The sequence below is a fragment of the Caretta caretta genome, chromosome 8, assembly GCF_965140235.1.
Source record: "Caretta caretta isolate rCarCar2 chromosome 8, rCarCar1.hap1, whole genome shotgun sequence".
NCBI lineage: Eukaryota > Metazoa > Chordata > Testudines > Cheloniidae > Caretta > Caretta caretta.
The window spans coordinates 64,461,358-64,484,399 of record NC_134213.1 but is presented as its reverse complement, the minus strand read 5'-3'; the positions used below and the strand labels follow the sequence as shown (position 1 = coordinate 64,484,399).

The following is a 23,042-nucleotide window of genomic DNA, read 5'->3' as shown; positions in this document are numbered from 1 at the left end:
TCTATTAGTGAGCAAGCAGAATAAACTCTTTGAAAGACTTCCTTGAAGGATCCCATTGGTGACTGATTCTAGTCTGCGGGAAAGGAGATGGTTTTTAATGAGCCTCTTGGTCCAAAGTAGTTCCTCCACTATATAAGTTTTTCATAACCTTCAAGAACTTCAGGTACTAAGATTAACATTAAAAGATAGTCCTGTGAGTATTTGTCTCTCCCCAAGCAGTCATATCATTTTTACAAGAGGTAGGGCGTTTCTTACGGACAGGGAGCAAGGAGTGAAACCCTGTTCAAGGAGACTTACTGCTCATCAGAATGGCTGGCACACTTTAGGAAAGCAAAATCTAACTTAATTATTTTAAGCTTAGGAGGCTTCAAATTCATTTCCCAGGCATTGCCATTTCTGAGTCCCTAATCAATGAAGCCACTTTTGTCTCTGAACTTCATGAATTTCACTTTGTGTGTCTTCCTCTGTCTCAAGTGCATCCATGCCTACTTCTCTTTAATACTTATGTATGTGGAATGTCATCCCTGATATTGTCTCTCACAATCAGTCTTCATTTAAATGCCTCTGGTCACAATCCCTCACACAAACCATTCTTTAACTCCCATAAATAAAAATAAAGGAACTAAAATGATGGATACTGTACCACACAAGCAACTACATAGCATTTTGTGTATTCCGTTCTCTATTCTGATTGTCTTGCTTTCCATATACTGCTTCTCTACATATTCTTGCTTTCCAAGATAGTAGTCAGTTGGTTAAGTATGTTTAAGATTTATGGGCTACAGGTGCTATCTTATTCTGAAAATATTTAGCACATTTTTTGACAGTGGATTAAAACATCAGTAACATACTATGCTGTAGAAGGTCCTTTCTAGGATCCTTCCATAGAATTCTCCAGGTCTGGTTTCTTTAACTACTGTTGTTCTATGAGGTGCACTTTTACTTTGGGTAGACATCCCTTTATATTTCTGACTTTCAGGAATGGAGAGCCACAGCATGGACTCGGCAAATGAGCATTACTCTCAGATAACTTGAATTTCATATATTTAATTTTCCTTTGTATATATTAAAAGAAATGTGCATAGCCACATTCCTATCCAGTTACAGATATATTATGACAAATGAGACCTATTTTAAACTTGTACTAATTCATGCGTGTGAAAAATTTCAAGGTTTTTTTTTTTTTTTAAAACCAGGTGGAAAACTTCACAGTATCTTTCTCAGATGGCAGAGTATTGTGCTATTTGATTCACCACTATCATCCGTGTTATGTGCCTTTGGAAGCTATATCCCAACGTACCACTCAAACAGTAGAATGTACAAAAACTGGTACAGTAGCACTAAATTCTTCCTCTGAATCTGATACATCTCTAAATATGTTGGCTGGAACATTTGACCAAAGTGAGTCATTCTTTAATATAAGGTTTTTTGAAGCAGACTGCATGTTTTTTAAAAAAATAAATAAATAAACCCCTTAATCTGACTGACAAACATGATTATATTTTTCCTTCTGTTATAAAGCTATAACTACCTCAGTCGTCTATAAGGAACTTCTGGACAATGAAAAGAGAAATTTCCAGTTGATTAATACTGCAGTTTCTGACCTGGGTGGAATACCAGCTATGATTCATCATTCAGATATGTCAAATACAATTCCTGATGAGAAGGTGAGAGAGGTGTTTTTTTTTTGTTTTTTTTTATTTTATTTTATATAATTTCATATAAACTGGACAGTCCTAACTTACCATGGTGTTTTTTTATGTATATTTCTTTAGGTTGTTATCACCTATCTGTCATTTCTGTGTTCACGGCTTCTAGATCTTCGAAAAGAGACTCGAGCTGCTCGGCTAATTCAGTCAGTTTGGAGGAAATACAGACTGAAAGCAGAGCTGAAACTCCACCAGGTATTTTTATCAAGGACTTTATTCTTTTGTGAAGTAGTACAGTAAAAGCTGTGTTGTCCGGCCCTGTACCAACCAGAAAGCTCTCTAAACCAGCATTTCTAATATTCATAGAAAGTCCAGTTTATAGTCTGGTTGGCGTGGGGCCAGCAGGCTCCCTACATGGCTTCGTGTGGCTCCCCAGAAGTGGCAACATGTCCCTGCTGCTCCTAGGCCAGGGGTGGGCACACTACGGCCCATGGGCCGGATCTGGCCCCTTAGGGCTTTGGATCTGGCCCACGGGATTGCCCCCTGTGGTGCTGCAGGCCCCGCGCCATTCTTGGAAGCGGCCGGCACCACATCCCTGCAGCCCGGGCTGAGGGGCGGAGGGCTCTATGCGTTGCCCTTGCCTCCAGGCACTGCCCCGGCAGCTCCCATTGGCTGGGAACGGGGAACCATGGCCAATGGGAGCTTTGGGGAAGGTACCTGGAGGCCTGGCAAGGGCAGTGCGCGAAGCCCTGTGTCCCCCTTCTCCCCCAGGGGCTGCGCAGGGACATGGCTCCGGCCACTTCCCAGTGTGGCGTGGAGCCAGGGCATGCAGGAAGGGAGCCTGCCCTGGCCCCAGTGCGCACCTCTGCCACCCTGGAGCCTCTTTAGCTAAGTGAGGCTGGAGCCCGAACCCCTCCTTCACCCCGCTCCCCAACTCCCTGCCTTGAACCCCCTGCCTGCACCTCACACCCCTCCTGCACCCCAAACCCCTGCCCTGAGCCCCCTCTGGCAGTCTGCACCCCTCCTCTGCCCCAATCTCTTGCCCTGAGCCCATTCCTGCACACCGCACCCCCTCTCACACCTCGACCCTCTGCCCCGGCCCTGCATACCGTTTCCCCACCCAGATGTGGCCCTCGGCCCAAAAAGTTTGCCCACCCCTGTCCTAAGCAAAAGAATGGCCACGCAAGCACTACCCCTCCCCCAGATCCCATTGGCCGTGGTTCCCAGCCAATGGGAGCTGCGAAGGCAGTGCGCGGGGCAGGGGCAGCGCACAGCCGCCTGCCGCGCCTCTGCCTAAGAGTAGCAAGGACAGGTAGCCGGTTGCGGGGAGCTGCCTGAGGTAAGTGCCCCCGAGAGCCTGCACCCTGCAAACGCCCCCCCGCATCCAATGTTTAGTTAACTGGCATTTTTCACTTACCGGCACGCCCCATGCCAGATAAAAAAGCTTTTACTGTAATAATCACTCTTGGTTTGTGGTACAGTGGGGGATACAAAATCAACCAAGTTGTGAATGGATAGTCTTCAGAGAGTAGCATTTGTAACTACTTTTTGAGGACTTCATATGTTACTAAGATGGTGACACAATCTTGATTTAAAGCAAAATGCATCTTTTCATTCTCTTTAGAATGAGAAGTAGTCAATGTAAAGAGTAGTGCTCTGCCAGTGTTACATTTAATATTAATAAGAGTATTTCAGTCCTTTTCCCAAGTCAAGGCTGAAGTGGCTTTACTGAACTTTATGAAGAACTCCACACTTATTAATTTTACTTCTTTGCAATTTAAAATAAGATGAAAAGAATACCACGTTTGAGCTAGGTCTTTTGCCGCTGTGCAATGTATAGGATTTGACACACAACTTGACCAAAGCATTTCAACTGCAATTTTCAACTATGTTGGTGTTCCATTTCTGACTTTCTACAGGGAATTATGCTAAATTATATGTTCATTCTGAAATATACAAGACTATACAAATTGCCAAACAACTTGTTGCCCACTTCAAACTTTAATTCAGGTACTTAAAAGTGAAAGGTAGCTGGGGTACATTCAAGGCTGCAGGATTTCACCATGCTTCTTTACCATGTGTATAGCATTACATTTTTCTTCTTTGAGTAGTGTCACTATGGGTGCTCCACTAAGTGTGCTTGCGTCCCTACACTGCTGATTGGAGAACTTTGATAGCACTGTCTGTTAGGCCCACTCATGCACTGTCTCTCCTTGTGCTGCCCTTGTGTGGTGCACCAACAGCATGCCTCTTGAGCCTCACCTCCTAGAACACCCCCTCCTAGAACACCCCCTTGTCCACAGCATCTAGGGCTTCTTAACTGCCTCAAGAGATCGAGGAACAGGAAGCTGGTACCAAGGAGGAAGTGACACCTAGGTGCATATTCTAGTCTCCAGGCGAAGCCGTCATGCCTCCCACACCATCTTTGGCAGATGACTTTCGTGTTTTCCAGGAGCTGGCAAACACCCTCAAGATACAATTGGAGGAAGTCAAGGGCACCCACCATCAGCTCTTTGACATCCTCCACTCTTCATCCTCATCAAAAATTGCCCTCTCAATTAATTAGGCCATTTTAGTCCCGGCAAACATCTTGTGGCAAACTCTGGCATCAGTGGTGCCAACTTGCAAGTGAGCAGACACAAAAATATTATGTCTTAGCCCAGGAATCTGAATTCCTATTTTCTCACTCCTCACCCAACTCCATTGTGGTGGATGCCATCAACTCTTGCAGCCAATAACACCAATCAAAGGCTACTCGCTATGATAGGGATTGGAAGCATCTTGATCCTTTAGCAGAGAAGTGTACTTCTCAGCCACTTTGCAGTTCTGTATCGCCAACTACAAGCGCTCATGGCGAAATACAACTACATAAATTACTCAAAACTGAATGACTTTATTGAATAGTTGCCAGAGACACATTACAATTCCTTTAAGGCCATTATCCAGGAGGGCCAATTAGTGGCAAAAACATTGCTGCACTCTGCCCTCGATGCAGCCAGCATGGCAGCTAGGTTCATCTCTACAGCTGTGGTAATGCAATGAGCATCATAGCTTCATTTTGTCAGGATTCCCGAAAGAGGGGTAGTCCACAGGAGGACCTTCCCTTTTGAGGGCACAAAGCTCTTTTCTGGGAAGACTGACACCTCCCTTCGCGCTCTGAAGGACTCCAGGTCTACCCTTCAGTCACTGGTTATCTGTACACTGGGACAAAAGAGATGATTTAGTCCCCAACCCCAGCATAAATCACACGCCACCCACCCTCCTCCACTTCAGAGTTTTTGTCAATGACTCTGTGGTAGAGAAGGAAATAAGGGAGGTTAGCATGCGCTTGCTGACGAGTGTTATGGTACAGTACGAGGAGAGACCGCACGTGTGCGGCCCTGGCAGACACTGCTACCAAAGTTCTGATTAGCAGCATAGGGATGCAAGCACACCTACAGTGGAGCACACATATGGACCCACATCTTGAAGAACCATCATTACTGCAAAAGGTGAGTAACTTCGTTTAAGAGTTCCTTAATATTGAAGTTAAAAGCTAGCACTACTGCTAATATCTAAAGTTAAAAATGTTGAAGACCGTGAATAAAGAGGGCACGTTGTCCAAGGGAAGAAGGCAAGAACATAAGATGTACCATCTATAATGACTTACCAGCTGAAATCCCTAAGATCTATTTCAGGAAAGTTTGCTTCCGGTAACAGGAGGTGAAGAAATAACATATCTTCTCATCTAAGCTGAAGGGGTGGGGGAAGGATTGAAATATGACACTACATATATTTTAACCGACTTTTGTTATTAGTGGGAAACTCTCTCTTTGACAAATCTCTAAAAATAACTATAATCAACATAGTAGTTTTACTAATTAGCTTTTATGTATTAAAATTAGAGGGATCCTGTTTTGATGCTGAAAAAGCACATGAAACTTATTTGAAAATGTGTGTTTAAGGGAGAAATAAACATTGTTACTCAAACTAAGATACAGTGAAATGTGTATTCGAGTAAATTTTTGCAACTGACACTGCTGTGACCTCCGAGAAACGATGGAGGCATAGCTTTGGGTATCTACTCTGTTTGTTTTTTAGTTTAAAAAAACAAAACAAACAAAACCCACAACTTTCAATGGAAATTCACTCCTTGCAGGAAAAAGACAAAGCTGCTCGGATTATTCAATCAGCTGTAATAAATTTTCTGTCTCACCGTCGCATCCAGAAAAAAGTTAATGCAGCAATTTTCATTCAGAAACACTGGAGAAGATATTTAGCTGAGAGGAAAGCTTTGAAATTAAAAAAGGCAAAATTGGAGGAAACTAAAAGTGAATCAGCTACAGTCATCCAGGTACGATTTAAGTTAACTGGGGGGGAAAAAAGCAATGAAGCTTTTTAAAAGGAGCTTCTTCTCTACTTAAAAGTTGAAGGAAAAGGCACATTCCCATGTCAGAGGTTTTGCTGGTGGCATCACAAAGGCTTAAAGCAGTATATTCTCTGTCTTCAGTAGCTGCAGACTAAACTACCCAGAACTCTGGACTATTCCTTTTGAAAGTGCCAAATGGGACATAATGCTGGTATTTGCTATTGTTTTTAAAGCTTCCCATTGGTGCACCAAAGGGTTTAAAATAGTGGTTCCTAAATTTCTGATCATGTGGTGCTGTTCTGCTGCTTTTCCAGCTGCTAAATAGCACTGAACCTGAAAATTCATTAATTTCTTAATATTCCTTCCTTCTCTATATAAGCAATTGCTGTAGGTGCCACAGGGATGCTTGCTTTTAGTGGGAGAAGTAGTCATCTACTGCCTCATTCCTGATTTGTGCTAATACATAAGAAATTTTCTCTATTAAGATGTGGTACATACTTTGAATATGTATGAGAGAACCCTTATTGTTACTTTTAATTCAGAACTCTTATAAATAAGAATATATAAATAAATACCCAACAGTAACTTGTGGACTTCAACCCAAATGTTACTTAAACTGAGAATTAACACAAAGTCCCAGAGTTTTCTTACAAAAAGTTTATTTCTCAACCGTTTGAAAGGTAATCTTAACTGCTTTAATAGGTTCACCCTTTGGCATAGAATTGGTATGTAAAAAGGAATAGCCTTAATGCATTCTGTATTTGTGATCATGAAAAAAGTTCTGGATCGTTAGTCTGGGGATAGGGTAGGAGTGAATAAATTGGAACCCACAGACCTATAGTCCATAAACTGAGGATTAATGTTGAAAGTGGCAAAATTGGGGGATTTTGTTTTTTTCTTTTTCAATAAGAAAAATAACTAGTTCTTGGGGTGAAACTTCTAGGCTAACTTGAATATTAATATAATCTCAGTTTAATTCATAAATTTATCATTCTGTTCTCTCTTGCAGACTTACTGGAGAAGATTCTGTGCTAGAAAAAGATATCTGCAGCTAAGATACTATGTTATCCTTGTGCAAGCTAGGATAAGAATGATGATTGCTGCTTCTGCGTATAAACGACTTCTTTGGGCAACTGTTACAATTCAGAGACATTTGCGTGCTTCCTTGGTGGCAAAACAAGATCAGCAAAGATATGAAACTTTAAAGTCTTCATCACTTGTCATTCAATCTGCATTTAGAAGATGGAGAAAACACAAAATTGAGCAGAAAATTAAAGCTGCGATAGTGTTGCAAACTGCTTTCCGAAAACGGCAAGCCTCAAAATTAGCTAAGAGAGAGCGAGCTGCTGTTGTCATACAGTCTTGGTATAGAATGCATAAAGATTTGAAGCAGTATTTACATGTTAGAAAAAGTGTTATCCAGATTCAAGCCTGGCTTAGATGTGTTCAGGCTAAACATGTTTATGAGGAAAAAAGGGCTTGCCTACTGATGATTCAAAAGTATTACAGAGCTTATCAGTTAGGTAAAATTCAAAGAAAAAACTATTTGCAAAAACGTGCAGCAGTTACAGTCCTCCAAGCTGCTTTTAGAGGCAGGAAAGCTCGTCTGTTATATAGACAAATAAAAGCAGTCTGTGTTGTTCAATCACTCTGGAGAATGAGGCAAGAGAAGCGAAGATTTTTACTCCTGAAACAGTCTGTTGTTACATTACAGTCGCATGTGAGAAAATATCAACAACTAAAAAGATACAAAGAGACTAAAAATGCTGTTTGCATAATTCAGACTCGATACAGAGCATATGTTGCGTCCAAAAATGCTGTCTCTTCTTTCCAGAAAATACGCCTTGCTGCTATTGTGCTACAATCTGCCTATAGAAGAATGCAAGCTAGGAAAGAGGCCCACGTATTGAGATCTGTGGTGAAAATTCAGTCAAGTTATCGTGCTTATGTTGCCCAGAGAAGATTTGAAAATTTAAAAGCTGCTGCAGTGAAGATTCAGGCTTTTATAAAAATGATACAAGCACGTAAACATTATCGTGCTTTAAGGGAGGCAGCACTCTATGTTCAACGAAGATACCGTTCCCAAAAATACATCCTTCAACTTAAAGAATATAGAAAACTGACGATAGCTTGTGTCAGCGTTCAAGCTGCATTGCGAGGGCATCTGATCAGAAAACGAGTACAAAGATGGAGAGAGGCTGCAACCTTGCTCCAGGCTTACTACAGAATGAAAAGGGATAGGCAACGCTATCTGAGGGTGTATAGCGCTACTGTTATCATTCAGAATCGTTATTGTGCATACCAAGAGCAAGTCCATCAGAGGCAGAAGTTCTTGAAAGTCAAAAAGGCAGTTGTCTGCTTGCAAGCAGCCTACAGAGGTTATAGAGTACGCAAAATGCTTAAACTTCAGTATATGGCCACTGTTAAGATCCAGACAGCTTTTAGAGCTCATGCTGCAAGAATGAAATATCAAGCAATGATTCAGGCCTCTCTTGTGATTCAGAGGTGGTACAGAGCCTACAAAACTGGTTACAAAGTGAGACTGAGCTTCTTAAAAAGAAGAGCAGCTGTGATTTCTCTTCAAGCAGCTCTTCGTGGTTGGCAAGTACGAAAACAGGTTCAAAGGCAACATGGTGCTGCAGTTACAATACAGACTGCCTTTAGAAAGTTCCAGGCTCAAAGATTCAGGCTTGTAAACAATGCTGTGCTAACTATCCAGCAGCATTATAGAGCCAGCATTGTAGGTAGAAAACAGCGGCAAGAATATATGGAACTGCATAACTGTATTGTACAGCTCCAGGCAGTTTGGAGAGGAAGAACTGTGAGAAAACAAATTCAAAGGAAGCATCAATTTGCAGTAATCATACAGTCCTATTACAGAATGCATGTAAATCAATCAAAGTTGAAAACTTTGAGACAAGCTGTCTTAGTGATTCAGAGACACTACAGAGCTTACTGTGTGAAAAAGAAACAACGTACACTTTATCTAAAAACAAAAGCAGCTGTCTTAGTCTTGCAAGCTGCTTTCCGTGGGATGAGAGTGAGGAAACAATTATGGGAATTCAACAAAGCTGCTACTACTATACAAGCAACCTACAGATCCTATGTAGTAAAAAAAAAATATGCAGCACTTAAAGCTATGACTATCATGGTTCAAAGGCGGCATCGTGCAGTTGTTCAAGCTAAGTATCAAAAGCAGGAATATCTGTCTTTAAAGAATGCAGTTGTTAAAATTCAAGCTATTTATAGAGGTATAAAAGTAAGACGACAAATTCACTGCATGCATCAGGCGGCTATTTCAATTCAAGCCATGTTTAAGATGCATCGTATAAACATTAGGTATCGGGCAGTGAAACTGGCAGCAATTGTAATTCAAATTAGATATAGAGCATTTCATCAAGGGAGAGTGGAACGTAAAAAATACTTAGAGCTACAGAGATCATCCCTTGTCCTTCAGGCTGCCTATAGAGGCATGAAAGTTCGAAGAAAGGTAAGAATTATGCATCAATCTGCCACAATAATACAGTCATATTATCGAATGCACAGACAACAAAAAGATTTCAAAAAGTTATCCATGGTAACTAAACAGATACAGCAGTGGTATCGTGCTTGCAAAGAACGAAATGTTCAAGTACACAAATACAGGATTATGAAGAGGGCCATACTTTGTATCCAGGCTGCGTTTCGCGGTATGAAAACCAGAAGACATTTGAAAATGATACATGTAGCTGCAGCCCTTCTTCAAAGGAGAGTTAGGTCCTTTCTTAAAAGGAAACAATATATTTCTCTTAAGGCAGCTGCTGTTATGATTCAGAGAAAATATAGAGCAACAGCACATGCAAAGCAACAGCACCAAGAATATCTTCATATCCGTAAGGCTGTTGTTACCATACAGTCTGCTTATAGAGGCTTTGTGGTAAGGGAAAAGATGCAACAGATGCACAGGGCTGCTACAGTTATCCAAGCAACCTTAAGAATGTATAGAATGCGTGTTTCCTATCAATCTGTCAAATTTGCTTCAATAACTATACAACAACATTACCGAGCTTACAAGGAGGGAAAACGTGTGAGAGAAATGTACTTAAAACAGTACAACTCTGTTTTAGTTCTTCAGGCTGCCTATAGAGGAATGAAAACAAGACAGCTCCTAAAGAAAAAACATAATGCTGCAACCATAATACAAACCAATTATCGAATGTACAAGCAAAGTTTTTACTACAAAAAAGTACAGTGGGCAACCCAAGTAATACAGAAAAGACACAGAGCCAGTAAGCTGAGAGGAATTGCAGTACAGCAGTACTCTTCTATGAAGAAAGCAGCAACTTGCATTCAGAGAGCTTTTCGGGAGATGAGGGCAAGAAAAAAACATCGAGAAATGTGTCAAGCTGCTGTTGTTCTTCAGAGACGTTTTAAAACATTTAAAGAACGACAGAGGTATCTTTCCCTTAACGCTGCTGCTGTTGTCCTTCAGAGAAGATACAGAGCTTTAATTTTGGTAAGATGGCACACTCAGGAATACCTTTCTTTTCGTAGAGCAGTTATTCGTATACAGTCTCTGTACAGGGGTATTCAAACAAGAAGAAACATTCAACATATGCATTTGGCTGCCAGCACAATCCAGTCAGCATTTAGAACGCATAAGATTAAAATCTACTACCAGAGAATGAGAATGGCAGCTCTAGTCATACAGAATTATTACCGATTCTATGTTAAAGGAAAAGTTCAACGGAAGATATATCTGACCATTCAGAAATCTGTGCTGATCATTCAGGCTGCTTATAGAGGCATGAAAGCACGACAAGAACTGAAAATCATGCACGCATCAGCAACTGTAATACAGTCTCTTTATCGTATGCACAAACAGCATAATCATTATAAACAGTTACACTGGGCAGTCAGAGTTGTACAGCAAAGGTTCAGAGCTAACAGGGCAAGAGAAGCTGAAGTAAAAAACTATACCAAAATTAAAAAGGCTGCCCTTTGCCTTCAGTCTGCTTTTCGTGCTAAAAAAGCTAGGCAGTTGGCTACAATCATACAAGCTGCACAGCGTATTCAGTCAGTATTACAGATGTACTTAGACAGGAGACGTTTTCTTAAGAAGAAGACCGCAGCAGTAGCAATTCAGTCTGCATTCCGATGCCATAGAATGAAAACTCGCTACAAAGCAATTCGGGATTCAACAGTTGCGATTCAGCGATGGTACAGAGCCTGTCGAATGGCTCGTTTACAGAAAGCTGAGTACTCTGCCCAAAGGCAAGCCGTAATAATTATTCAGTCTGCCTATCGTGGAACAGTAGTACGAAAAATGGCAAAGCAAAAACGTGCTGCAAGAAAGATTCAGGCTTTTCTTCACATGGCTGTGCATCGCAGAAAATTTGTTAGACTCAGAGCAGCAGCTGTTACATTGCAGTCTTACTACTTGATGAATAAAACCAAATTACAGTATATGACCTACAGAAAGGCAGCATTTGTATTACAGCGGCACTTCAAATCACATTTAGCTATGAAACACCAAAGAGGAGCTTACTTAAGAACCCGGAAGAGCATTATAATTATACAGTCTAGAATCCGGGGATTCATCGAGCAGAGAAAGCTTCAGAAAATTAAACAAAGCACAGTAAAAATTCAGGTATGTGAAAATGCAATGTGTTGTGCTGTATACATCCCTGGTTAATACTGTAACATCCGATGACAAACTGTAATATAAATTGTGTTTAAAAACAAGACCAGAAGTACAATACTGGTTGCCAGTACGTGATAAGTTTCTGAAGCATGATTGATATAACTGCTATAACGATCATCAACAGATGAATCAGTTATACTTTGAAAGGTGACTTTAAAAATGGCATTGTTAGTGACTTCCACATCCAAAATGCTCATTTTACAAGTAATAACTTTTCCTAGTCCTACAAACTCAACTTTCAGGCTGCGAAAGTCAAGTTGGTGTTTTTCCTGCTTGCGCAGGAAACAAAGATTCTGCAGGTTAAACTATGCCCTCGTATTCAGTTGGTTTGTACAGATGTGACTAATGGTAACTTAATAGTTTTACTGATATGAGAAGGAATGGAAGCCAGCTCATTTACGTAAATGTGTGGGCTCTGGAGTGGTAAATACAGTCAAAGTAGTCACTTATTTTGTCAAAGTGAGAAGCTATGACAACATACACAGAGCAAGGGGTAAGAAGAGGCCATTTTTACATAGTCTCTGTCAGCCCTCTTTAAAAGGCTCTCTTTTAGAGTGAATAAATGGTGATCTTGATCCCTTTTAAAAAACTTGTTAACCTTAGATATTTGAGGCCCCTGACTATTTTTTTTTTCCCAAGAGGGGGTGGGAGGCAGCTGAACATCAGAGGGAAAATGGTGTGGTCCACGAATCCAGAGATATGTCTAGAGATGTGAGGAAAAACACTCAAAAACCCAGTCTTCCCTCCTCCGTGACAGGTCAAAAGGCTGCTGGGAGAAAGTAGAGAGCACTGTTCTTGCCTCCACAGACAGCAGTGGGGAACTAACCAGTGCGTTCACAGTAACTGGTCCTCTGAACTTCCTTTTGGTGTTTCCCACTTTTTTTTGGCTGAGTGTGTCTCTCGCTACCCCCATAGACTGTTTGTTTGTGGGAAGAGCTGCAAGTGATTTTTTTCCCTTGTCCATTTAGCTGTCTTGTTTGGGGGACAGGGAGATTGCTCCTTGGACTGCCATAGCTTCCTGGAATAGGGGGTGCCACGATACTCCTTACCTTTTTACATTTCCTTCTCCTGCACGCCCCAAAAAGGGGAGTAGGAGTTTTAGGGTTTCTTATAATGTTCCAGATTTTTTGTTTGGGAGAAGGGAGAAACCCTCCCATTTATTTTTCAGTTGCTGGAGCCCCTGGGAGAGTTTCTGCTGCCTTATCTAACCTCTCCTCTTACTAATGTGCAAGTGTACCTAGACAGGTGATTGCGCTTCTGCCTTCAAAACAGAGAGTGCATAAGGTGGGAGATCCTCAGCATCCCAAATTCCCATAATATAGATGCAGAAATCATTTGATTGGCCACTTACAAAAAGTGAAATTGGTGAGTAGAACCACAGTTTATGGTAAGAGCAGGAAAAAAAGGACAGTACAAACTGAAATATGCTAGGATTTACCATGGATTTAGAGACAACAATACCTTCACTACAAGTTTCCAACTCTGTAAATACAGCAGTGCTACTGAGCACGTCACCTTTGAAATATTGAATAACAAAAACAGCTTCAAATCAAAATAGTTGTAGTTAAGTTTCAGGTTGTTCCAGGATGATCTTTAAAATCTGTAACTTTTATCTTTTAATTCATTTTGGGATTTTTTTTCTCTTTGTGAAATTGACATTGATGAAAGTGTGTGTGTAGTATTTCCCAGCTTATACTTGCTGTGTGCAGGAGAAAGTGACTATACACAAAGTGCTATAGTAAAGAAACTGACAAGATTTTTTTTTTCCCCCTCCTCTCTAGTAATCTTGTGTGTAACTTGTCACAATAAGATTTAAAAAAAGACATTCAGGCAGAAATGACTAGTTGTGGGGACGGGGAGGGTTATCCTAGTTTGTCCCATTAAATACAAAATTAATTGCTTGTTTGTTTTTATGTTTGATAGGCTTTATTTAGAGGTTTTAAAGCCAGGCAGTTGGCTGGTAAAATGAGAGCTGCACGAACAATTCAAGCCTGGTTCAGAAGATACAGAGCACGAAAAGAATATATAGCTGTGGTAAAAGCTACTTGTATCATTCAAGGTTATTTCAAAACCAAACAGCAGAGGACCTGGTAATGTACTATTGTGTGACATACTTCTTTTCGTGGTCCTGAGCTATTATTGTTTCATAACTTAATATTGCTTTGTACTCTGGCAAAGCTCTGTTATCTCTTTAGGCCCTGATTCTGCAAAGACTCAAGTATGTGAGTAATCCATTGACTCCTTGTGGCTAATGTGCATAAAGTTATTCACATGTTTAAGCCCCAGCCCTCAAAAACCTAATCTTTGTATTTGGTGTGAGTTTTGTGTTTGTTAATCTTGGAAGGACAGAAGGGGAGAGCCAGCTGCAGGTACTTTCTTTCATTTCATATGTGAAGTTTAGTTTTACTACACTGCTTTCTTCTCGAGAGTTATGTCTGTGTTTTGAAAACTCCAGAATTAAAAACATGTGGGGTTTTTTTTGTATTTTAATTAGTCCTAGTTCCTGCTCCAAAGTTAAACTTATTTTTGTTTTCTATTTATTTGTCTTGAGACAAGATCTAAAATTTCTCAAGTCACTTTTTACTAGTTTTACTCTTAATGTTTCATGTTTCCATTGACTTTAACTAGTCTTGAGCCTTAAGAGCTGGGCCAGTGTTCTATTTACATTCTGTGTGTGTAAACCAAAATGTCTATGGATTTGATAACTTTCCAATGAATGCCACTGGTTTTGCTAATCTTCTGCTGATGGCAATAAATAAATGCAAATGAAAACGTCTCATTTTTAAAACTCACGTTTTTGTTTGTTTTTTTAGAAAAACTAAAATGTTCATTTGCAACAGGTTTTTGAAAGTGAAGGCCTCTACAGTTACTATTCAGAGGAGATGGAGAGAAACCCTCACTGCAAGAACAATTCTGCTACAATTCCTAGCAACCAAGAAAGCTGCAGTTAAGATTCAATTAGGTTACAGAAGATACAGCACTAGGAAACAGATTAAAAAGGTATTTTCACTCTTAAATTCAGCTAAGACATGAGTGGTGTTGAATGTTAAATATTTTCAGTGTGTGCAGTAAACTTGTATAATGTACTCAGCCAATAATTTAGCTTTCTCTCTAAAAAGTGAGCCTGTTCATTGCCTTTGATATATAACTACTTTTATTCAAGTTAATTTTTCCTAAAGAAAATCTTCTTGGTTGGGCTCACGTTTAAATCTATACTATATTTATAAAGAAAATTACATTTAAAAAAAATGTTAAAGTTGAAAAGAGAAGTACTTGAGTCAGAAAATGCCAAAGTGAAATCCCCTATCAGCAAAGACTTAAGTATGTGCTTAACTTTTGACACTTTGAATAGTCCCATTGAAGTTAACAGTGGAACGCAGTAATCCTTCACTGTAGCTGTCGTTGTCTGCTTTACTTATAATTTACGGCTGTCGAGTAATCGCAGTTAACACACGATTAACTCAAAATTAATTGTGATTAAAATAATTAATTGTGACTAATTTTAATCGCACTGTTAATAGAATATCAACTGAAATTTGTTAAATATTTTGGATGTTTTTGTACATTTTTCATATAGTATTTGCTGTAATTGAAATCAAAGTGTATATTTTTGATTACAAATATTTGCACTGTAAAAATGATAAACAAAAGAAATAGTATTTTTCAATTCACCTCATACAAGTACTGTAATGCAATCTTTGTTTTAAAAGTGCAACTTACAAATGCAGATTTTTTTTGTTACGTAATTGCACTCAAAAACAAAATAATGTAAAACTTCAGAGTCTGCAAGTCCACTCAGTCCTACTTCTTGTTCAGCCAATCTCTAAGACAAACAAGTTTGTTTACATTTACAGAAAATAATGCTGCCCGCTTCTTATTTACAATGTCATCAGAAAGTGAGAATAGGCGTTTGCATGGCACTTTTGTAGCTGTCGTTGCAAGATATGCTGAACATTCATATGCCCCTTCATGCTTCGGCCACCATTCCAGAGGACATGCTTCCATGCTGATGCCGCTTGTTTTTTTTTTGTTTGTTTGTTTTTAAAAAGCATCAATTAAATTTGTGACTGAACTCCTTGGGGGAGGATTGTATGTCCCCTGCTCTTTTACCTGCATTCTGCCATATATTTCATGGTATAGCCGTTTCGGATGATGACCCAGCACATGTTGTTCATTTTAAGAACACTTTGCGTTTTGTCAAATGTGCAGTCGAAGGTACCAATGTGAGATTTCTAAAGATGGCTACCGCACTCGACCCAAGGTTTTAAGAATCTGAAGTGCCTTCCAAAATCTGAGATGGACAAAGTGTGGAGCATGCTTTCAAAAGTCTTAAAAGAGCAACACTCCAATGCGGAAACTACAGAACCACCAAAAAAGAAAATCCACCTTCTGCTGGTGGATCTGACTCAGATAATGAAAATGAACATACGTCAGTCCGCGCTGCTTTGGATTGTTATTGAGCAGAACCTGTCATCGGCATGGACACACGTCCTCTGGAATGGCGGTTGAAGCATGAAGGGACATATGAATCTTTGGTGCATCTGGCACATAAATATGTTGTGACATGAGCTACAACAGTGCCACGCAAACGCCCGTTTTCATTTTCAGGTGACATTTTAAGCAAGAAGGGGGCAGCATTATCTCCTGCAAGTGTAAACCAACTTATTTGTCTGAGCAATTGGCTGAACAAGAAGTATGACTGAGTGGACTTGCAGGCTCTAAAATTTTTATTTTTGAATGCATCTTTTTTGTACATAATTCTGCATTGGTAAGTTCAACTGTCATGATAAAGAGATTGCACTGCAGTACTTGTAGTAGGTGAATTGAAAAATACTATTGTTTTTTTTACAGTGCAAATACTTGTAATCAAAAATAAATAAAGTGAGCACTGTACACTTTGTATTCCGTGTTGTAATTGAAATCAATATATTTGAAAATGTAGAAATAATTTAAATAAACGGTATTCTATTTTTTAACAGTGCGATTAATTGAGATTAATTTTTTTAATAGTTTGACAGCCCTACTTATAATACTTTCTGCTTTTTAAAAAAAGGTTTGTCACCAAAATATCATGAAGTATGGAAGGGGAAAAGAGAAGTAAAACCAGAACTAAGATTGCATTGATTTGTGAATGACACCTAAGAAATATATCAGAGTTGTTCCCCCCCACTTTTTGAGCTCTTCCATTTCATTAAAGGTTCAGGTTTCCTTTACTTTGAGAGCAAACAAGATCCCAGTCACTTAAACTTTGCCAAATATTGCATTTGCCTAATCTACACATATGATAATAAGACCTGCACTTTAAATAAATGTAAAAATGGTCTATTTCTGTCATGGCCAACCTGCTTAAAATAAAATCCGTTGCCAACATTTTTAAGTCCTTTCAGGAGGAAAAAAGCCTCTAAGTTGTGAAAACTCCTACTGCTATTAGTGAATGCTGACTGACTTGCTGAGTTGAATTTAAGTGAGAAGTTTAGTGGCACCTTCATTTTATTTTTGATCCTTGGCCACTTCTTTCCATCTTACAATAGAGGGTAATGCGATAAACATGAAAACCTAAGTACTTCCACTATGACAAGAAAAAGCACACTTGACTATCAACACACAATTTATTTTCTAGATGCAGCAGGCTGCATGTTTGATTCAGGCAGCTTATCGAGGCTTCAAAGAAAGACACAAGTTTCATCAACAAAAAGCTGCTGCTTTGGTCATCCAAAAACATATACGAGCTAGGCAAAAAGGAAGACTTGAATGCATAAAATACGTCCAAACTAGAAAAGCTGCTATTAAACTGCAAGCATTTTTACGGGGGTGGTTAGTAAGAAAAAAGGTAAGTGTCTTTTTAAGTGATTATAACTACATAGACATTTAAAATATATGAGATTGATTAGGAGTTAGGCTACAGTGAAAAACTCTGGTTTCAGACATTACACTAACCCCAGCTATTTTTTGTGGAACTCCATTTCTGAGTTAGCATAGATTATGATTATGATGTAGCAAAGGCTACCTCTGGATTTGATTATTAATGCTGTTTCCTGACTCTATTTTTCTTTCTACAGATTTTAGATGAGAAACAGAAGAAGTGGCTGCTTTGTTTTTCAGCTGCTGCATATCATCATCTCTCTGCTATTAAAATTCAGAGAGCATTCAGAATTCACCTTGTATTGAAACATGCACAAATGCAGATCTCTTCTGTCATATGTATTCAGGTTAGCATTATTGGGAGGGAGGAGCTGTTGCACACTATTCATTCTCTTCAACTATTTTATTTAACTATTACCTAACTGGAATAATCACCAAACTACGCAGAAGAGTTGTTGCAGTACTGTCAGCTGTCACCAGTGGCCCCACTGTGGATGTGAAGGCCATGTCCCCTCCACACTCTCAGGCCTGCCAGTGACCCTGACTGGAAACCAGAGTCCTGACCCACTCTCTTCTCTATGCTGGAGGTAGGAGAGACAAGTTCAAGGGGAATCACAAGCTGCATGAGACATGGAGTCATATCCCCTACACATGCAATAGCATGCTCAGAACCAATGTGTAAGCAACCCCAACTAGGTTACAGGGACCTTATTTGGATACTTTCTAACCCACGGGTAATCCAATTATTTTTTGTTAAGGTCCAAACTTTTTGGTCAAGATCTAGAGAAAATAATACAAAAACAATAACAATAATAATAAGTAAATAAAAAGATTTCATAGTCTGTTCAAAATCATCTGGTGGTCCAGATTTGGTCCGTGGTCTGCCTATTGACTACCTCTGTTCTAACCTAACCAATCACACAGGGACCTGCCTAAGTTGAGACCACTAATTTAATCTCCCCAAAACAAGACTCAGGCTGTGAAATGGAAGGTGGAGAAAAAATCCACATGCCAAAACAGGCAAATTTACTATAAAGGAAAAATTCTTTCCAGACCCCAAAACTGGTGATCAGCCTAGTCCTCAGCATCAAAGGAGACCCTGCAACTGGATTAAGGATGGGGCTAGCAACTTCTCTCCCCATCCACCTCTGTCAAGTGCGAGCTAGTCACCCAGTCCCATTACTACCGTCACAGTCCAGTGGCAAATCTCCCCCTTCACCAAGGGTTTCTTTAGGTCTCCCAGCCCTTTCAAAGCCACACCTTTGCTATCGTGGTGTTCAGTTCCTGGCTTTGCATCAATTAAATCCATAATAAATTCAGATTTTAGTCCTTACTCTATCAATTTTGAAGTAACGAGAAGTGCGTGCATACATGCTGCATGTGTGATGGTGTCAGGAAAAGAAAGAAAACTTAATTTGTCTCTTAAAAACTCCCATTTATCTTAAACAGAGGTGGTTTCGAGCAAGACTTCAACAAAAAAAAAGTCTACAAGATCATCAGAAAATCACTAAAATACAACGAATGGTTCGAAGGTGGCTGAAACAGAGAAATGAGGCTGCAACCACAATCCAAAGAGCTGTACGAAAGTTCCTTTTCTACAAACACAGAAGAAAGCTGAAGAATGGAATAATTAAATTTCAGGTATATGAATTCTAATAAGTGAATTCCGTCTTGCTCATGTCTGCTATGTTATAGTTCTTAGAAAAGCCTGCTTCTATTTTATTAACAACCAAAGGTGTTTCTTTAAGGGTACAGATTTTTTTAATTTTTTTTTTAATTTTTTATTTTTTAGATGAATACTGGATTGGAAAGCTAAATACCAACTAGCCATCAAGTAATAGTAAAAGACACTGTTTTTGATAGATGTATTTTTGAACTGGGAATCTAGTATTCAAAGGACTGAATACACTACATCTGATCATAGGCTTATAACTTAGAGTTCTACAACTGAAGTATTTTGAGACTAAAATTTTATTAAACTCCTATAAGGTTGATTTTTGAGATTCTAATGAATAGTCTTTCCTAGAGCCACTCTTACTTGTAAATCTTTTCCCCATTTGTGAAATCTTTCTGTCATGTTTTCTCTCAGGCATTGTGGAGAGGATATTCTTGGAGGAAGAAAAATGACACAGCAAAAACTAAAGCGTTACGACACAGTTTGGAAATGGCTAACAAAGAGAGCAAAGAAGAAAACAAACTGTGTAACAGAACTGCAGTTGCCATTGATTATCTTCTAAAATACAAACATCTTTCTTACATTCTTGCAGCGTTAAAACATCTGGGTTAGTAGTTTCTTTTCGTAATTAAATATTGGGCACTCTCAAGACAGCAGTGGACTCCCAAACTTCTGAGAAAGGGGAGCACGTGATTATATTCAAGCTTACAGTACAACTGGGAAAAGTGACGAAGTTAGAGGACACAACAGTATGCAAAGCCATTTCCCTCTGAATCGAATACGACACTGATGATAAGCTGTCTTAAAGAACTACATCAGAATGTAGTCATGAATGCATTATTCTAGTTCCTGGCCTTCCCATGCCCAGCAGTACTACTTACTACATGTAAGGCATAAAGGGAGTCCTACTTACTTTTAATTTCACCTTATATGCAGTATCACATACACTGGATACCTTTGACTTGCTGGAATGTTCAAAATCCTAGTTTAGAAACATGGCTTGAAATTGATTTTGTTTTTGTTCTCATGTATTTGCCAAGCCTAATAAAGAAAAATGTTACTGTTTGAAAATAACTTGATTAGCATTCACAATTGAACCCTTTTATTTTAGAGGTTGTTACCAGGCTCTCCCCTCTCTGTTGTGAAAATATGGCCCACAGCGGAGCAATCTTCACTATTTTTATTTTGATCCGGAATTGCAACCGCAGTATCCCCTGTATGGAAGTTATCAAATATTCAGTTCAAGTCCTGCTTAATGTTTCAAAGGTATTTCGGTGTTTTGCTTTTTAAGTTTCATAAGCTGTGGACTGTCTAATTTACAGATACTTACTTACATTTATCCAAAGAGATTAGCATGAATTTATCCAGTGTAATAACTGATAGTGTTGCAAAAAAAACCCAAACCCTTTTTCCTGACTTTAAAACCAATTACGCCAAATTATTTTGAACAGATCATCAAATTATTTTTTCTTAATGTGAACAATTATTACATCCTGTAAAGTAGTCTAATTTTAATCATGGCTTTCAATGAATTAATTTTATTCAAACTAAAAACTGAGTGGTGGCAGAGGGTGCATGGTTGAAAAAGTACCAGGCTTTTTACATTATGGAATTGGAAAACCGTTTTGTACAGAAAAGAGAAATAATCATTGGTAGGGTTTCACATACTGAAGTTTTCTGTAATATTTTAATTACAAATCATACATAAAACTGGTATAGGATGCTTTTCCAAATTCTCACCTTTTCATATCTATAGCTGTGATAAACAGTTCTATAAGAAATTATTATTTAAAGCTAACTCAGCATAACTTTGGGTTGGAGATGGATTAGTTCTATTTACAGATTTAATTTTTTAATGGAAATGTTTGCAAAACCAGTGAATTTTAGATGTACCAACTTGAGTGTTGGCTATATAATACAAACATGTATAGATTTATGAAACAGTCATTCATATGTGATGTGCTGAAATCAGTAAAATGTTTAGCATTCAAGTCTAATAAATTTTCCTAAGTGAATATCTTGTATTTCATTACAAAAATAGTATATTTTAATCAGTCAAACTGATTTTTAATATTTTTTGTAGGCTTGCATGATTTTAAAAGAAGTATACATTGCTGAAAAGTTTGAAAGGATAATATGTTGGTTAGACAACTGAACTGCATTGTAGCTGGCTAAGAAATCTGAGAGCACAATATGTACCTCTGCTGCCCCAGTTTCTAGAAAAAAGTTTTAGAACAATTTATCATAGGGCAATTTGGCACTGTAGCTTAATGCCCAGAAATTTGTTTCATCTGAACTGCAATCCATATAATAAAAGTATCACCCAGTTGGCCTGAATGAGTGTAGTCTTTATTTTCTTATAGCTTGATAAGGCTATATTTGAGATCTGTTTACATCAGCTTTTCTGTCTTCCTTTTAAGTATGAAAGAACTACTCAAGCAGTTTATGAAGTAGAAAATTCTGTAGATACATTACTGGACCTACTGCAGATGTACAGAGAAAAGGCTGGTGACAAAACTTCAGAGAAAGGTGGAAGCATTTTCACAAAAACGTGTTGTTTGTTGGCCATTCTTTTAAAGGATTCAAAGAGAGCTGCTGTAAGTTTTAGTGCTTCATTTTTCGTAGTTTCTTATGGCTTCTTCCAGCTGGTTGCTATTGAATTATTCAGACTGCCTGTTGAAGTATATGCATCTGACTGTAGCAGTGTCCACCACAGTTACAATAGTACTTGTTGCTATAATAGTGTAATATGGTGTATATTTCACCTTGAGTGTGATGCATGATCTTTGAGTTGCACAACAGGGTCTTTCCACCCCTCCTTTTTTTATATATTTAAAAACATTGACAATTATCCACTGGTACTTTCTTTTTCTTGATGACACTTTGTAAATATTATCTTTGCCCTTGCTCTCCATTCCAATCCAGTAAGACTTATCGATGTTCTCAAATTCTACTTACCGTACATTTGGTTTGTGAGACTTCATGTTGGCATGCACCATTGTTTCCTGGTTCGTGACAGACAAATAAACTGTGTGTACACTAGCTGTATTTCTAAAATGATTCCCATCAGTGTAGCCCAATTGGTGGTAGCAACACTGCAAGTGTTAGTGTAGGTAAGGCTCCAGATACAAATTGCCACCAACTGTTTATCCACATGTCATTTTAAATCTCTTCAGACCAGCTCTACGTTACTCAGTGGTAATATTGCTGGTATCCACCTGTGTCCTTGTCCAATCTAGCACTTCCACTGGTGCAGCTGCAAATGAATTAGTTAATGTTTGCTGTATCTTTGGAACCATCGTTAGACAAACTGTATTCAAGGCATAAAATTACTTTCTGGAAATAGTTTAGTTGGAAATATCTGGTTATAAAGCTACTTGTGTATCTTCCAGTGTCACTGATCGTTCAAATGTTTAATGCCATCAGGATGTTGAAATGCCTACAGAAATTAACAATCTGTTGCTTTCAAATTACCTTTCAGTGTGTGTTCATGGGGAGAAGTGCTGCATGTTCTATGAAAATGTAGACTATTGAGCAAATTGAGTAGTTTTCTATTATTTATTAACTTCCTATTCAATTGCCTTTTGAGTATTGATTGTGTGAAATTTGTATTTCTTAGGACATCCGAAGCACATCTAGAGCTGCTTCTCGTATTCATAGCTTGTACAAACTTACAGCTCGTAAACACAAAATGGATGCTGAAAGAACTCTTTCCAAACACAAGATGCACACATCCATGAGTGGGAGTTTCTTTGTTCCAGTAACTCCTGTACGAACAAAAGTAGTTTCAAGGTAAGAATTCTAAATTAACCTGCTTTTTTTTTT

At 38.8% G+C, this 23,042-nt stretch overlaps 1 protein-coding gene across 3 annotated transcripts in view; it reads left to right on the top strand.

Annotated features, from left to right (window-relative positions):
- The window catches only part of ASPM (assembly factor for spindle microtubules), a 38,406-nt gene that overhangs the window by 14,992 nt on the left and 372 nt on the right, over positions 1–23,042 (top strand). For 2 of the 3 annotated variants that reach the window (XM_048861583.2, XM_075131547.1), the window contains exons 14-27: positions 1,197–1,401; positions 1,522–1,667; positions 1,776–1,904; positions 5,788–5,982; positions 7,007–11,626; positions 13,604–13,770; positions 14,521–14,680; positions 17,301–17,510; positions 17,740–17,889; positions 18,992–19,183; positions 19,632–19,824; positions 20,329–20,483; positions 21,638–21,814; positions 22,837–23,009. In XM_048861583.2, the coding sequence (XP_048717540.1) occupies positions 1,197–1,401; positions 1,522–1,667; positions 1,776–1,904; positions 5,788–5,982; positions 7,007–11,626; positions 13,604–13,770; positions 14,521–14,680; positions 17,301–17,510; positions 17,740–17,889; positions 18,992–19,183; positions 19,632–19,824; positions 20,329–20,483; positions 21,638–21,814; positions 22,837–23,009 (6,872 nt within the window). Of the gene's footprint in view, positions 1–1,196; positions 1,402–1,521; positions 1,668–1,775; positions 1,905–5,787; positions 5,983–7,006; positions 11,627–13,603; positions 14,050–14,520; positions 14,681–17,300; positions 17,511–17,739; positions 17,890–18,991; positions 19,184–19,631; positions 19,825–20,328; positions 20,484–21,637; positions 21,815–22,836; positions 23,010–23,042 lie in introns of those variants that run through there. The other variant, XR_007358078.2, reaches the window with a different exon arrangement.